The sequence below is a fragment of the Calonectris borealis genome, chromosome 1, assembly GCF_964195595.1.
Source record: "Calonectris borealis chromosome 1, bCalBor7.hap1.2, whole genome shotgun sequence".
Classification (NCBI taxonomy): Eukaryota; Metazoa; Chordata; class Aves; order Procellariiformes; family Procellariidae; genus Calonectris; species Calonectris borealis.
The window spans coordinates 109,340,588-109,358,523 of NC_134312.1; the positions used below are offsets into that span (position 1 = coordinate 109,340,588).

General features: G+C 40.0%; 1 protein-coding gene across 6 annotated transcripts in view; it reads right to left on the reverse strand.

The window, feature by feature from the left end:
* Positions 1-832: 832 nt before the first annotated feature.
* The window catches only part of NRIP1 (nuclear receptor interacting protein 1), an 81,951-nt gene continuing 64,847 nt past the window's right edge, over positions 833-17,936 (reverse strand). For all 6 annotated transcript variants that reach the window (XM_075170426.1, XM_075170462.1, XM_075170417.1 and 3 more), the window contains one exon: positions 833-9,827. In XM_075170426.1, the coding sequence (XP_075026527.1) occupies positions 5,971-9,459 (3,489 nt within the window). In that variant the 5' untranslated portion in view covers positions 9,460-9,827 and the 3' untranslated portion in view covers positions 833-5,970. The remainder of the gene's footprint in view (positions 9,828-17,936) is intronic.

Genomic DNA, 17,936 nt, shown 5'->3' on the forward strand with positions numbered 1-17,936 from the left:
CTATGGAGTTGGAATTACTGATTTTAAGTTAACTTTATGAATTATAATTTATGCCCTCCAGAAAGCTTCCAAAGAACCTCATGCATGTGTATTTACTGCTAAGAGATCAGAAAACATAGGATGATTCATGAAAATAGCTGTTACTGTTACCCAAGACGGTCACGACCCAAATGCTTGCTTGCAACTGCACCGCTCCAGACCCAGTGTGCCTGTACACCTTGGAACAAAAATTCTCTGGAGAAACAGCGCTTGCACTGATGTTGCAATCCACCATTTGCACTAATGTCATAACCTAACTTACAAGCTGCTTGGATATGATGCAAGCGCACTGTTAGATCTTTGTATAGTCTTCACTGGCAAATTGCATTCATTTTTCCATACTTTTGGTTAAGAACTTAAGTTGAACAGAACTGAAAAGTCCTCTCTGTGATGGGGGCCAAAGTAGATTTTAATGGGAAAACACACCTTTCCTGCCCTGCACAGAGGACCTGAAAAAGGTTTCAACATTTTTTTAAAATGGTTTTCATGTGAAAATTCCCATTTAAAGGTTTCCAGTTTATGGTCACTGATTTCAAGTTAATAAGCAGAAGGCTATTTAAATAAAACATAATACAGGGCTTTGTAAAGCTGCTAATCTGATTTAGACTGTTTCATTTCCAGCTCCACGACTCTCCGTTTCCAGTCAGTAGCCTTGTTGAAGGCTATGTGTCCCTAAGTTCCTCGAGATATTGTTGTTGTCAGAAATTTATATCAATAGCACTGATGCGAAAGCCCGCTAGCACTCCGATAATGGAAAGTACACATAAAATAAAGCAGATTTAAAAACCATCAAGACAATGCATTTTTCTCATTTATTCAAATCTTCTGCAGGAAGTAAACACTGAAAGATTTAAAAAAACTTCACACTGCAGTATGTACAGTTTTGTGACATCACATGAGGAAATTAATTTCTAATAAAAAAATGAGACCAGTTAGATAAATTACTGAAGACACATCACAATAAAATTGGTTGTGGTAAAATCCCGAATTCTTATGTATGGCAATGAAAATCAATATTCCTTTGTTTTACAGGGATGGAATAGTCCTGGTACAATATTTCAGTTACGCAAAATGGAGTCCTGAACTTACATGACTGATTATAGTTGTATGAGTACTTCATGTTTTAAAAGTAGTTTTGCGTTTTTTTCCCCAGACCCTTTTGATTTGAAGCACATTCTTTCACAAAGCTAAAATACCACAGCAGAAGTCATGTCCAGAAGTGGAATACTGTTGTGTTTTGAACTGACCTGACTTGTTAAGACATTTTTTTTTTTGCCAACGCACAGATGCACAGGGTCCCCCATGCACTTTTCATGCAGCAGGTAATCACAACTTTAAATAAAAGTATTTTTCTATACATTCTTCCAGACTTGCAACTGTATACATACATGCAAAAGTTTTTAAACCTATGTGATCATATTTACACTTATACATGGAATATACATAACAAAAAAGATTAAAAGGGTTTTTTTTCCTTTGCATTAGAACAATACAAAATATGTATTTTTCATTGAGGAAACCACTATTTACATCACCTTTTAAAAACCAATTTCAACATATTATAGGTGTAACAAGTCAATATATTTACATTATATATAAATATATATAATATATACTTACCAGTTTACTCCTCTGTAAGATGTGGCAGAGAACAAACTGGTAATATCATGTCACTGACGTCAATGAGAGCTGTAATACTTTCACCAACATTTAACAGGGAAAATTTAAACCATTCATTTCTTTCTTGAAAAAAAATTCGTAAATTAAAGATTTAAAAACATTACTAAGAGTAAATGGCTAAGAAAAGTGAAAGTTATGGCTGAATTCCCTTTTGATCTCGTAATGTTTATAAGCTTCTCAAACCGAGCCGCGTGGTTACGTGGTTTCAGTAGAGAAGCCCTCCAGCAAAACAGCTTTGCTTCTGTGGTCATGCGCTACCCCCCATCTTTTCCTCAAACTTTGGCAGAGGAGACACTAGAAATCTGGTTATCTCAGTCCCGTAATGCTTTCCTCCGGCAAGAAAAGGCGTATCTGCGTGGCAATTACAAGTCAATCCCCAAATCTAGCCAGCTTGAGCTACACCACCACAGCGGGTGAAGCGGCACGAGCCCGCAGATGTCCCCTCGAGCAAGGCATCGGGCGCTTCACAACCCGACTGCTGCTGCTGCAACTGCTCTGAGTTAAGTGAGGTTAAAGTTAACGCAGGTGTAAGTCCCGAGGGGCTGCAATTACAACTTCAAGTGTGGTATAGCCACATCCCTAACTCACTTCTTCACTACTCCATGAGGTGGAGGCAGCTTTCCCCCAGCAGTCTCACCCAGCTACAACTGGGATGTGATCTCCTCCCCTCCCGCCCTGCTCCCTTGGCGGGGAGATCACACAACGGCACCCGTCAGTCCTGCACCTCCTTGCCTACACAGCTACTGCTGCCCATACCTGACAAGGCCCCGTTTTTCTTCAAGTCTACAGCCGAAAGGCCTAGCTGAAACTTCAGCCTCCTGAGTTTGCAGAGCTGTCTTTGAAGCTTCCACTCCCACAGACTGAGGAAGCATAGTGGGGACAGCTGAAACGCGTATCCTAGTAGTAAACATCTACTGAACCAAGGAGACAGGAGCTGCTGAGAATATCAAGCGTTACTTAACAGATGACCTTGGTTTGTCATTCATCTACAGGGACTGGTGGAAATCAAGGATCTTTGAGGTGCTTGGGAAAATGTGGCCAGCTCTACCAGTCCTTCTGCTGGTGCAGCAAACCCAGCTCCTGCACCCCCCTTTTCTGACGGAACAACTGAGAGGGAAAAGTCCCCAAGGAGAATGATGGCGACTTCTTTTTATTCACCCATGCTATGAGATAAATGAGGAAAAAGCCTTACACCCTCAGCTTTCAAGGCTGTAAATGTGGATGGGGTAGATTTTAAAGACGACCTCCCTTCCCTAGGGAGGGGTAACATCAGTGATACTGGAGAATTTCACATAGAAGACTGTTGCCCTCTTAGCAGCTGTCTGAAAAGCATTCAGCGGGCATGCCTACCCTCTTCGCAAGGGCCTCATCGTTTGTTACGTGCTGCTTGAGATTGCAACATCTACAAGAAGTAAGATTCTTCCATGAACAGCATGTCCTAAACTTAGATTCTTGCGTATTATAGTTTACTGACGTCTGTGAGAATGGTAATACCCTTTCATTACCATCACCTAAAAAGAAAGCTAAATCATTAACTGGTGAAACTGTTAACATTTTAACTTAAATGTTTTATAAAACTTTAAAAACTAAATATTCAAAAGTATATATTATAGCAATAGACTACCATAGAATAAATACATAGGTAAGCACACTCCTAGACTCCAATATTACTTTTTGTTAGGGTTGGACTCTCCTCCCTACTTTTCATCTCAACTTTGTTTTGATGAAGTTTTTCCAACCAGATTATTTCACATCTGTTCAAGCTGCAGTTTTCTGTGGAGCCCTTCGAGTAAATTATAGCCCTGTATTTACTCCGGGGACCATCTATTATTCTATATTGTATATATTTCCTAGCTATATACATGTTGTTTCAAGAAAAATAATCAATTAAGACTTTAAGAGACATTTAATGGATGGATCAAATACCATCTTTTTAATATTTCTGCTGGGTTGACTCATATAAAAAGAATTCAGTTCCACTGTCAATCCAAAATATACTTTATCTCGTTAATGATTATTCTATGAGACATCTGAATTGTCATTGGGCCACTTATAAATGCAGTATTAAAGACAAACAAAATTTTATTTTTATATTATACTTCAGACAATGACATTTAAAATGATATTAGATTTGTGTGAAGGTTTTAAAATATAAATCTTCTTTGTACAGCCCATTAATATATTACGCTTCACCCAAATAACATAAAAATATATCTTTAAATCGCTCTATTATTTCTCATATAAACCAGGGGGAATGTTTTATAATCGGACACTGCCAAATATTTGTGTTCCCTAAAAGAAGGTATCCCCCAGGGGGGTAAAACAGAATAGCGGTGCGTCTTCCAGCTGGCAGACAGGAGCAGTCCCTTTCAGTAGAGACCGCACTGGAAAGAAGGGAAACTGATCCCAGGCAGGGGGTGGAGGACGAGAGGGGGGCAACAGCTCGCTCTGTCTCGGCAAGCCAGCAGTCTGGGAAAAGGATGTCCGAAACCAAATCAGAAAGGAAAAGAGCAAAATGCCCCATCACTCATCTCCGCTATGCAAAAGTGAGATGGACAGAAAGAGCAGTTTTGTCATGTCATCGGCTCTGAACAGTGAAAACGGTCAAAATTAAAACAGAATGTAGCTTTCATTATCTGTGCAAGCCAACTACTTAGCTGTTTGCTGATAGCACAGGGGATTATCAGTGAAATTAGAAGCTACAGAGAACATTTTTTTTCAGGGGAGTAGAAAGTTCAGCAAAACGTATGGTTGCCAATAATGCATATAATTTAGAGGAACTGAATTTTGTCCTCCTCCTCCCCCATGAGAAATAAGGGCTGCAAATGGAGTTAACACTGACAGCGTTAACAGGAAAGCAGAGCTGCGCAGCTCTTCCCCAGCCAGCAATTCTTTTAAGGTGTCTCAGCTTTGACCGCAATTTTCAGTTACTCCCATCTCAGGCTGATACTGCCAGATGTTACAAATCACAGCACAGGTGGGGATTGAGGAAAAGGGCAGAGGAGGATTTCTCAGACATGTCCCACTATCCATTACAGAACATGACAAAACCACAATTTTATCCTCAGTGCAACCTGAAAAATTATTCTAAAACCAGATTTTCTGCAGTGAAAGGGTAGTGCATTAAACCATGCATCAGCTGTTCAAAGAGTAATAAATATTGGCAGAATATGGATTCCTTTCCCTGGTTGTAGGAAGAGGCCAACACATTTTTCATTAAAATCCTATACCATCTTTGAGTGGAAGTCTGATGTGCTGCTTTAGCGCAGTTGATATTCTTCTGCAGAGGAAGCAGGATGGTGCGAAACAGACAATTCTGCTCATCTGCTTCACAAACTTTCCACCATTTTCCTCACCAAATATATGTACTAAGCTTTCTTAATCGCACTATTCCAAGAGGCATTTTGGCTTTTCCCTTTTAAATGACAGGAATGCGCCGAGAAGAAGACTCATGCAGTACCTGCATGGCCTATGAAAATCTGCCTTTTGTATAAAAACCCAGAAAAAACCCTTTTCGTAACTACTAACTTATAACTATGGCTAAGGACTCTGAGGAAGGCATTTGTCAAGAGCAGGACAAGGAAGAAAAATAGATTTGACACCACTATTCTGGCAGGACCACAAACAAGATTTAAAAATAACAATAAAAATTTTGGAAGCACTAAAAAATACATTTCAGTGCATTTCAATTATTAACACTGACAGGTTTTCCAATATGATGAGCTAATACCTTGGACGGACTGCTCCATTTCTTAAGTTATTCTTAAAATGTCACAAAACGTATTAAACGTTCAAAAAAAAAAAGTACACTGTCTCTATGCTCAGGCTTCCAAAAAATAAGGATTATTTTACAGGGAGGGAGGAAACGCAGCATTACCACCACCTAGGCTGTACGCTTACACTTTATGTTATACGAAAAACTTGCAGATCCAAATAAGACTCTGATCAAAGAGTACTCATAACTTAATCTGATGCATACAGAAATGTCTTGTACAAATTACAACCTTTCTAGTTTCCTTGTGACAATCTATTGTAAAGCAAATTTTATCTACATGTATTTTAAATAACATCACCAGAAAAAATAAAAAGTTTATCAAATGAAAACATGTTTCAATTAGACCATGCTTTTCTAAAATCATGCTCAATTTATACAGTAGTCAAGTTCGTACTCATTTTTATTTTTTCTTTTTCTTTTTTTTTTAAACAAAGATTCAAAACCACTGATTGTAAACTCATTGAGGAGGCTGTAGTTTATTCTGGCTCTTTTTTGATTGTTAGCACTTTTTCCAGAAGTCCATGCACTTCTCCATTCACACCATGTTGATGAGAGGTCTTACTCCCCATATGGCTGTTGTAAGGGCTTCTTAAGTTACTAAAAGGAGTTTTAAGCTCTGCATCAGATGTCAACTCCTCTTTGATTGTAACATGAGTTGAACTATCAGTAAATGAAGGTTCATTCCAGATTTCTTTGTTATGTGCTTCTTGGCTACTAACAGAGTTGCCGCCTTTCTGTAACATGTAGTACAATATTGGATTGGTTTTGGTCAGTCTCGGGGAGTCTTTTTCATAATCATTCTTGTCCATACCTGTGATCACCCATCTGATGGGCCCTTTTTCACTGGGCATGGGACACACGCTAAACTGGTCGGATTCGAGTCTAGATACTGTACTCCCCAAATGTTCAGGGAAGGGGGAACTGGCAGGACTTTTTACTGCTACAGGATACTGAAATGTTCTGTGATCTACACAATTGTTCTGTTGCACAGGGCTTCCCATTAATGCATTTACTGAAGAAATGCTGAATTCAGGCTTATTCACTGTTGCACTGGTTTTGTTTCCTTTTTTCTTGCCCTCCACTAGTATGTTACTCCTGTGTTGTGACAGATCTCTCTCACAGTTTTCTGAGAGAAGCAGCTGTTTCAACACATTAAAGCCTTTACTATCTCTAGACCAACTCCTATTTTCACTTTCATTATTTGAACCATGACTTAGAGCATATTTAAATTCAGCATCACTTCTGCTGAATTTCAGTTCTTGCTGGTTAAGCAAAGGCCCGTACAGCGCCTCGGTAGGAGAAGCGTGATTGTTTGCAGCATCACACACATTACTTTTCATCTTTTTTAATGGACTTTCCAAAGGCTCAGCATGAAGCTTCCTCTTCTTCGGGACTGTGCAAAGACTCTTTGATTCAAGGTGTGTCAGCTCATTGTTTCGGTGACTTCTGTCCAGCTCATCTGCAGGGTAACTGTCTTGATTCTGTCTCAGTAACCTACTTAGCAGGCCGTTTTTGGAAAAAGAGAAATCTTGAGGTGAAAGAGGCTCAGATTTCAACTCCTCAGATGCTGGAGAAGCAGCTGTGTTTCTCTGCAGTGAATGAACAAATCCTTGAAATCTGTTACCCTTGCACTCTCTTACTTGTTGTGCATTTGAATTATAAGGAACATTTGATTCTTCAGATGGTTCAGTTTTTATTTTCACCGTCAATATTTGCTCATTCAAAGCCTTATCTGTCTGTTCTTGAGAACTTTCATCTCTTAAAAGCATCCTCTCTTTCTTTTCACTTTTACCTTTATTAGGAGTTCCCAGAAGCAGCTGAAGGACAGTGCGCCTTTCAAGAAGATTTTCTATTTCCGAACCTGGAAGTCCTTGTTCAGCGGGTGCAGGCTGACAACTGAATATTTTGTTATTTTCTTCATGCGTACTCAATTTATTCGTAAGCAGAGGGCTGTTCAATCTATCAATCAAGCCAACAGGTTTTTCTGTGTTCCCCGCTAGCAGCTGTTTGCTAGCTCTTTGTTCTTCACTTGACATGGAAGTCTGCATGCCGCACTGAGCGAGGTTCTGCAACAGCTTGCTGGCACTGAAAGCTGAAGAGTTCTGGGGACTATCGTTCCTGCTCAGCTTGGCTCCTTGAATTTCTTTGCTTTTAGAAAGGTCTATCAAATGTTTAGATGCAGGATTCACCAGCCTGTCTGGCTGGATGCTGCAGGCATACGGTGGCGAGCTACGCTTGATGGCTAACGATTGGTGCGAGAGATTTATAGGAGAGTCTGCTTTTGCAGAAGCCAGCAAAGGTGGAGTGCTTAACGGAGTCATTCGATTTGCACTGGGACTGTCAGTAACAGGAGTCCTTTTACCAGTCTGTACAGTGAATTTTGCCACATCAGCTACACTGTGTGGTCCCTGAGGGTCATTGCTCTTGTCTACCTTTTCTTCACTCTTATGCCCAAGTAACAGCTGAAGTAGTGTTACTTTCTGATGGGGATTCAGCTTAGAAGCTTTCGGAGTGTCTTTGTCTTCCTTGTTCTCTGGACAGGAAACTTTTGGATCCCAGTTATGAAGCAACGACTGAGTCAGGTTATCCAGTGATGCAGGTGGACCTGCATCTGGTTTATCTGTCCTCTGTTTAAAGGATAGGTCTATAGGAAGACAGTTAGAATGGGAGCTTTCATCATCACTGCTGTCATCTTCTGTAAAACTAGGGTTGTTGTCTGAATACTCATCAATAGTTGTTGGTGTGCTGCTGTCTTCAAAAATGCTGGCTCTCTCGCTCTGTTCATGCCCTTTTACATGTTTGGTGGTATTCTGGCTTTTCAGTAGATGCAAGAGCAGACTGTTGCTGGGAGAGGTTTTCAGGTTACTCCTTTCCAAAGTACTTTTGTATCCCACATTTTTGGGAGGCGAATGCATGATTCCCACTGAACTCTGAAATGGTGCCATATTGCTTTTGCTAGATACTGTTTTGGTTGATGATCCTGTTTGACCATTGAGATGGCTTGTCATTCCTTTTGCTAAACCGAATTGGCCAATATCTTTCTGAGTGCTTTCTTGTAATCTGGCCATAGCTGCAAGTCTCTCACTTGCTATTTGATTTGCATTTTGTGCTTTTAAAGCATGTTCCCTGGAGTACTGCTGCAAGTGCGCTTCACTTGAAAGGAGTAAAGCTAGCTGGCTGCATGCTACGCTGGGCTTCGGTGAAGCAGCAGGACTAGATCGTTTCTCTACCATGCTTGCAACAGCTTGTAATCTTGCAGCACATGACAGTGGCTCATTTATCACTTTAGGTCCGCTCTGCACTGCATGAGGAGATTCTATAAATCTCTCTTTGGGCAGGTTCTTTGTTATATCAGGCAGGCTGTTGTCCAGCTTCTGATCTTTTGCTTTGCTCTTCTTCAGTAGAGTCTTCAGGTGACTGGATGCTACACCATAGCACCTTAAATCTTTCTCCACTTGTAAAGAATCATGGCTAAGGGAATATCCTTGCTCCTTAAGGCTCTGCCTAATCTGCTGTGACAGAGCAACACTCTGCAGCCTAGAGCTGAATGACTGAAGCAAAGAGGCAAGTAATGTGCTATCCTGTTTGCCTTTAGGCACATTTTCAACCATGCCAGCTAACAAGGCTTCCTTTTTTCCATCTAAATCCACAATGGAATCGGACAACCGCCTTCTCTTTGCTGCATTCCAGTCTTCAGAAGACTGCAACAGTCTTGCTTTTTTGAGGTGCAGCATGCCAGATCCCTGATAAGTATTTGTGTTAAGAACTGGACCATTACTTTGACAGCTGGGAAATATATTTCCAGAAATCTTAAGGTTTTGATCCTCTCCACTATGCCCAGTAGACTTTTTGTCAACTGCAGTACCTGAGCCTCCTGCTGCTTGATGCATTAGTAATCCCTCTAGGTAAGTTAGAACAACAGAATCCTGGTGCATCTCAGAGCCAAGCTCTTCTCCATGAGTCATGTTCAATACAAGTTTCCAAAAGGGCTCTGGTTCTGTTCACTTCAAAGACTAGTTTTGCTGTAGCTGAATCGAGATGCAGAGTTAAGAAATAACAGGTAGATGTCTATAGCGTTTTCGCACAGACTTTCAGAAACAATACAAAATGTCATATTCCAAGCAGGCTTCTTCCAGTGTATACTGCTTGATGAGCCAGGTTTCCAATCATATCAATCTGCTGATATCTAGAATATTTATGAAAGGTGTCTAGGAGGAGCACTCAAAACATGGTTCCGCAGCCATAAAGTTCCATTAAGTATTTGCCGCCTTCTTTCTCCAGGAAGCCAGCTTGTTTTTCATCTTTTTCCATCTCCACCAAGCACATAAAATTCCTAAGTGAAAAAAACAAAACAAAAAAACAAAACAAAAAAACAAGTGGTCAAGAAAGAAAATATTTAGGATAAGATCTAATATGACTTTTTTTCTTTTTCTTTTGTTTTCAAAACACATTGTCTTAGACAGAGATTCAGGATATATAAGCAATAACCACATTCCAGAAGAAATTAAAAGTCAAGTAACGGACAAAGTACGGTAACTAATTTAAGAACTTTGTGAAAACAATTCCGAGACAGAAAATTTTATACAAAAATTAAGCTTAACTATCATAAGCTTAGCTACTGCAAGTGCTCATTGAATTTTTCTATCCTACAGCTCAAAATAAGGAATAGCAACCATGAAAGGAAAATCTTAAAGCACTCTAAATATAGTTTTAAAAAAATTACATTTGATTTTACTTCACAGTTGCATCAACCTGTCTTCTTCTTATGTAAATATACAGGACATGCAGACTATCACTCTAAAAGAGAATTAATGGGAAAAGGCACGCCTAAAGTCAATGTTTAGGTTCATGTTGAATCTGTCTTCAAATAACAGAATAAGTAGCATCATATATGAGTACATTTTTGTTTGGCAGGTAGATGATGCCGCTAAAAATAGAAACCAAGTTGCCACTGCTGTCCAGGACTATCTAGTAATGCAAAATCCAGTATGATAGCACAACAGGGAGGAAACCTGTTGTTCTTGCAACGCCCAACTACCACAAGTCATTAGAAGAGTCATGTGATAGGAATGGTGAAAATATTCTATCAGTATGTTCCTGATATAATATAAATCCTGATCTAAAAATCCTCCCTTTGCTGGAGGATTTTTACCTCTATTCTTTCCATGTGTTAAACATATAATGGTAAAAAAAAAACCCACACAGGTCTTCCTTGAAGTCTTGTAATTTTCAAAAAGTGTAGAACATCTCTACTTAATACTTCCTTGGATGAGGCAGTATGATATAAAAAGCCATTTTAAAAAGCACAACAGTGGCGCTTATGCTAGATGCATCTCTTCAGGTTTAGTATATTACTGGTCAATGATAGCATGAACAGTTCAAACAGTCAACACAGTCCAATATTGAGGTCATTACATCACACACCTACTCCTTCACTCATTCCTTTCTAAACTGGCATAAATATTCAACATGAGCAAAGCTAAGTGTCTTTCCACATATCTAACTCTGCAATTCGCTTTCACAGACTAAAAGCCCATTGAAAACTTGTATTTACAAGTTTAAAAAGGATGTACATGGATGAAATCCTTGCCTCCTTAAAGTGAATGAATATTTTATGATTGATTTCCCAGAGGCTATTTTTTGATGCAAAAGCTACAGGCAACTACAAGTCAGGAAAATATCAGGTCTGAAAAAAGTAAGGAATCAGAAGAACAACTAAATAGCCGTAATGTTAACAGCCCATATATCCCCCTGTGCAAATACTCCCTTACTAGATTTTAAGTAATTTAGAGAAACTCTAAAAACTGAGCTATCTCAAAAAGCAGAATTAAGATACCAGCGATGCATTATAGTGTAAATGTATATACCCACGTGTCTAAATATCAAATGAAAAGTTGGTAGCTGTTGCTGGGGTCTCAGTACTTCTCTCAGAAATACATGTCTATATTAACCAGCACTTACATAATTACCTGTAGAAGACACAGTGTTCATTCAAATATATAACTACAATTTAAACGTGGATTCATCTAATCAAAAATTACTGATCACCTTACTGTTCCTTCAAAAACCTGTGCCCCTCTGGTTGGGCTTTTGCAGAGTTTCAACCCAAAATATATTAAAATCAGAAATAACAAATCCTTGGAAAAAATCAAGGTTTCCAATGAATACATCAAGTAACCAGCAACTGCAACATCAATACAGCTAGACTTATTTCCTCAAATATTTGGGAATACACTTTATCTGGAAAACACAGTTTTCCAACTTCCAAAAATAAACTGTTTACCTGCAGCCACATTTTCATATTTCAAAAGGGAATTAAGCTGACAGCATGGTGTTCTTAAAAAGCAGTGAGTAGCACTTGATACCCTGTGTTTTGTGTTTAAGAGAATAAAATTGAAATTTTTTCAAGATTTCTTACTATCTGATAAAAGCAAGCCTTGCAGGTCACCTTTAAGATAAAGTAGCAAACAAATGCACCATTAAGCCAATATTCAGTAAAACTTTACTCATTACAGCTCTGGGTAATTAAAAAAGGCAATGCATTTATGCAAATCCCTCGGGTACTCAAAAAGCCTGTTGCAGGAGATGACACTTCTAGCCAGTACAGTTTACATACAAAAACTACTCTAAGAATTGTTTTGCACCTTTTTTTTTTTTTTAATTACTCAGTGCTAAGGAAATATTGGTAATTTTACAGAAATCGGGTTGATGCAAAAGAGCCTTCATTAAAGAGAAAGAAATCTGTAAAGCACTTAACACATAAGCAACGGGACATCAGCGATCCTTCTAAAGAGCCTGTTCTGATCTAGTGCTGCAACAGGTATTACAGCGTTATAAAAACCTTACATGACCTAATTACACAAATGTGATGAAGTGATCTGTCAAGAACTGAAATTACATTTTTAAAAAACGTCTCTAACCCTACACCTTATTTGTGATGGAAATCCAAGTAGTAAATTTCAGGGTTTGAAGGCAATCTCGTAACTAAGCATTTCCAGCGAGTTTTGAACCGAGCATGCTTTTCTTCCACTATCTGAAGTGTGGTCATGTGGAAACTGAACCAGCTTTGGAAATTAATGTTTAGCTGGACACTAAGGTAAGCATTCAGCAACCTTTTAAAAACATATAGACCATACCAGAGAATTACCCTGGACCCACTGAAATGTTAATAATTTTTCTTGCTATTAAATATTATTCCAGGAATTACCAGAACCGAGGAAAGAAAAAAAGAACGTAAAGAAATAAGGCAAAAGGAAGACAAAGGAGAAGCCCTACAGCAATACATCTCATATCTCCCAGCAAGGGCTGAAGTAAACCTTACTGCAATGAGCCTCTAACATTAACCTCTAATATTTATGAAACTCTAGACCTAAAAATTATATTTAACTATTGTGACAAAATTAATTGATAAAATAAAGTTGACATGCTTTCTTGACTACTGTATATGCACTGGTTTTGGTTGGTTCAACTATCTTCTCCCAGACCTCTGTATCTTAACAAATAGGTAAAACACTTGTTTTGCAGAGACTATTTTCAGAACTTCCATGAACACACCCCGATCATAGCTCATTAAGCCATGTTTACCTAGACAGAACTAAAGCAGCAGCACGATTCGCAGCACAAACCTGAGGAGACACTCCCCAAGTGGAACAAACCATGGGAAATCCCTGCTACAGCCTTTTAAAACGTGCCTAGGGAGAAACTGTGGGCAGAATAGGGAAGATAAGAGAATATTAAAATGTAGACTGAACTACAGGAACTGTGTGTGTCCAGAATATTAATTCTACTTTTGCAGTTGTTGGAGTTTTTCTTTGTTTGCAAACTACAGATATACTTAGCCGTCACAAAGATTTTAAAAGAATGATAATAATAAACTTTAAGATCCTTTGTTTACCATACATATTACTGCTGCAAAAGATAATGAGATTTAAGAACACATCTTCTAATAGGTTAAACCACAACAACATCTGAGCCAATGGCTTTTTACTCCTGAATATGTATTTATTTACTTATTTTGAGAGAATTCTTTGAATTAACGAATACCTCAACCGTAAAACCTAATTGGAGACTCTAAACAAACAGTAGTCTCCTAGTTAACCCAATAGGTACTCAACTGCTGCCATTTAAGAAATTAAGAACAGTTCACAATTTAAACTAGCAAAATGACATCCATAAGACATTTTTCCAATATCCCAGACTAGTATTTCTAATTAAATCCCTTTGCTAAATGGAACAGAGAGCCACAATAAATTAACAACACTAGACTAGTATTCAAGTAGGAGGGCTACGCAATTTACTGGATATAACTGATAAAACTTGATATTATCAAGGTGTCTTCTTCTGTAGTCTTAATTCAAGATCTTATGAAAAAAGGAAATCGGCAGTGGCTAGTAGATAGCCCACATGAACACTTACTAAAAGAGAGATTATCCAAACTCATGCACATTGTTAAAATGATTAATGGAAGTTGAGATGTGTGTATATATACACAGATAAAACATTTCTATTAACTGTATTTCAGACTTCTCTAATGACTATTAAATTTTATGTTTCATTTTTGAGTTGAGATGAGTCAAAACATGAATTCATAGAGCTGCAATCAAACTGGTCTGTGAAGTTAATATCTTCAGTTATTTAATAAAGTCAGTGTTCTAATGATTAGAAACTACTGGAAGAGCCAGAAAAAGTTTCTCACTAGCTCACTGCCTTCCTGTTCTCATATTCCCAAATGTAAAGGCTACAGTCCACCACATCAACCAGTGGCTCAGACAGTCATTTTAATTATTACAGATTCGAGGAATGCAGTACAGTGATTACAGTGGCAGCTTGGGATCCTGGGGTCCAATTACTCGCTGTGCTGCAGACAGGCTGTCTGACTTCTGGTTTTACTTTTCTGTACCCTGTTTTCCCAGATGGAGTAATAATAGATGCAAACTTCAGAAAGATAACTGAGGATAAATATCTTAAAGGCTGTGTGTCGCTCCACAGCTCCAGGAATAGCACTAAGTACCTCAAACATAGGATTTTAAATGATTCCACATTCTTACAGCTGCCTGCAGTGAAATGCTGCAGAGCACAATGAAATTAAGGTCTCCAGAAAAATTCCTAGATGCACTGGAAATTGCAGCAGAATTTTGCAGTGAATTAAAGATGAGTGTGAAAAATGAGACTAGCTGTCCCAGAATTATTTTGTTATTAAGCTCAATTTGTACTTCTGATTTTAGCAGGCAGGAAGGATGTATTCAGAGTGGTGGTATAAACACTTCAGTTGACTCTTTTTGCTAAGGTTATAAGCAGTGAAACAGGCCTGATTGAACAACCCACGGTACCAAATCCACAGAGCTGCACAAATGTGCAGGTACTTCAACGGCACTTAAGCATGCGCTTTAAGAGAATCAAGTATTTAAGTGCTTTGCTAAACCCCCGCTTTATGTCAGAAATCTATTGAGATGAATGGAGCAGCTGAGACCTCTTCACAGTTTTGATTCAGGCTGTCAAGACATTTTGAAGGTTCCCTTTGCAAATGTAATTTAGAAGAAGACAAAAAAAGCCAAAGTGATCAGATGGTGGAGCAAAATTCACGGGTGAATTAGTCTGTGGTGGCACTCTAAAGAACTTGGGAATCAACAAGCCTTTTTTACAATAAATTCATTTACAAAAAAAAAAAATCAAGCTCCTCTCCTACAGTCGTAGGATATCGCTTTGAGAAAGCAAAAATAGGCTTCTTCCCAGGACCTTGGCATGTTATTCACTCCTCCGTTAGGCCTACTGACTGACTCCAAAAGACATTTTAAACATGGAAAGGATAGCCTATCACTTTTAAACAGCTCGGTCAGGAGAGGGCACACGGGGAATCATGTTGCAGCACCAGCAGGAGCCCCCGCTGCTGCCAGGATTTTTGGAGGGGCTCCCGAGGCACCGAGCCGGCGTCCCCCATCCCGGGCAGGGGTGTTCCCTCCAGGCTGGCCCGGTCCTGCTGCCCCTCCTGCCGCACACGGCAGCATTGCTCGCTCTATAAAACACCCCCTTTGGGTACTGGCAGGGTTAGCAACAGCCATGGCTTCACCGCTACATCCTGCACAAGTATACGAAATGGAAAAGCCTTTTCCCTATTGTTTTATTAAGCCGTGTACTGCCAAACAGTCCTTTCTTTCTTTCCTTAAGAGAAATTTTAGACAACAGAAAGGGGAGTTGTTTTTTTCAGTATTAGGAGGGGGGAAAGGGGGTGAGTAGAAGGGAACAGACCCAAACAAGCCCAATCAAAACTTTCCAATGATTTTAGCAGCTTAAATGCTAGGATTTTGAAAAACACCGCAGAAAACCGATTCCGTAACAGTTGACGCAAGAGCTCAAAGAGGCGCAAAATCTACCGTTTTATGAAAGCACACAAACACTGAAAAGTCGTAAGTCACGTAAGTCCGCAAACACTGAGAAGTCCTAAGTCACGTAAAATCGACAGGAACACAGAACCAACAGCACAGCAGACACAAGAAACAGTTTTTCCTGTGAGAATAAGATTTGACAGACCACTGGACTGAAACGTTGGCGAACTAAAAACTGAGTGGGGAAGAAAAAACCCCAACTGTTCTGGCAGTAGAGACTATTTAGATTTACTTTGGCTTTTAAGAGACTGCTAAAATGTAAACGCTAATTACTGTCGTTGTTAATCATGGCCCCAGAGGCACATAAGGAAGGGGAGGCTGTTCCTACATATTCCCTTTGGAGTGTGGAAAGGGGGATTCAGACACCTCATCCCAATGTCCCTCCGCTCCTCAGGTTTCACATGGGATTCTCCACAGTCCGGGAATCTGTGACTCACCCAGGCCATGCAATACCACCTCACGGCAACGAGGAGCTTTGGGATGATATGTAATATATATCAAGGGGGAATATAATATTTCCACTGTCTGCTTAAATGAGGTGTGGAAATGTCAGAGAGATTTTCATGTTTATGCAGAGAGCCTTTCGGGGAGGCGGCAAGGCAGGCTGCGCACGTTTGCATCCATGCGAGGAGAGCCGCAGAAGTCAGAACGCCTCAAACTCGTCGGCAAAGCTTTTTCACGTGAAAGACCGAAAAGTCTAAGCAGTGCGGGCTACATCGCAGTTTTTACCCAACCCTGGGGAAGCATGTAGCAAAGAAACGCCCCTTCTGGCTCTGACGCACGGCTCTCCCCCGAGAGGGGATAGTACAAGCATGAACGACAGCAACCCGAGAGCAGCGGTGCCCGGCAAAAAAGCTATGTCTGCACTGCAGACTGACGCGTACAGGAGAGAGCCAAGACAGCTCAGGTGCCAGAGTAAGCCTAGCCCGGCAGCAAGGGACCCCGCGGAGGTTAGCCTGCCCCGAGAAGCGGGGTATTTCAACACAGCGCTGGTCTGCCGTGACTCGTCCGATGTTGGCACTCAACCCACCTCTGCCACCTCTTCCAGAAAGCAGCGCACAGCTTACACAAGGCCGCAGGCAGACATTTCTGCTTAAGCTACAGGTGACTCATGTTTTTGAAGCTTATTTCACAAACCTACTGGGGGAGGGGGGAGGAGGAGGGAGAAAAAAGAGAAAAAAACCCAGCCAAACAACAAAAAACCCCCTCACGCAACAACACCCCAAAACCAAGCAAACCCCCAAAACAGATGAAGTAAGTATATGGGCAGGGCGAAACGGGGGACAGACACAACTGCCATAAAAGCTGAGTTTGTGAAAGCCTTAGTAGCAGCTCTCAAGGTTTACAAGTACACTCAAGCACTGTACACAGCTTCATCCAAATCTGGCCCGCACGTCAAAACTTCCTGCTAAGAAGTTCTGCTAAGTTCAGAGACGAATCACACGTGTGGCCATTTTTCATGCTTTTGGCATTCTTCAAACAATAGGTAATGTCAGCCTACCTTGAATTAGTATTTCTTATTCTAACAAGAATTTGAGCATCACAGAAATAATCGCTCTGGGATGTGAAAAACCCCACCCTGTTCATATAACTTAAGATTTACCCCTGTAACTGAGTAGTTCACAGAAATTTCAGTCAATTCCTTGGCACAAACCCATGCACATGTATTTGTTCGTACAAATACTAGTGGAGGAACATTACTATTTTGTTCTGTAACAGTACTGTAAAGGGCATCTTGGAGTTCATTTCTTGATCAGGATCTGCTAACACTCAGGCATGACCTTAGAAATACACTCTCTGCCAACTCTTTGCTAGTTGTAGTATGAAGAGGAATAGATGTTCAACCTACAAACGCCACCTGTGAAGGAACTGAGTATTTGACATCTAAAACTGCCCCATGAGTCACTGCTCAATGATCTTCTGCTACTGCAGAGAGAAAGGGCAGAAACTAAATGATAAGGCAGAAAAGTTACTCCTCACCCCATCCCCAGCAAGGACAGGAATCCAGAAATAGCACATATCACTAAATCTCAACTAACTTGGGTAGTGTGTTGATCAAA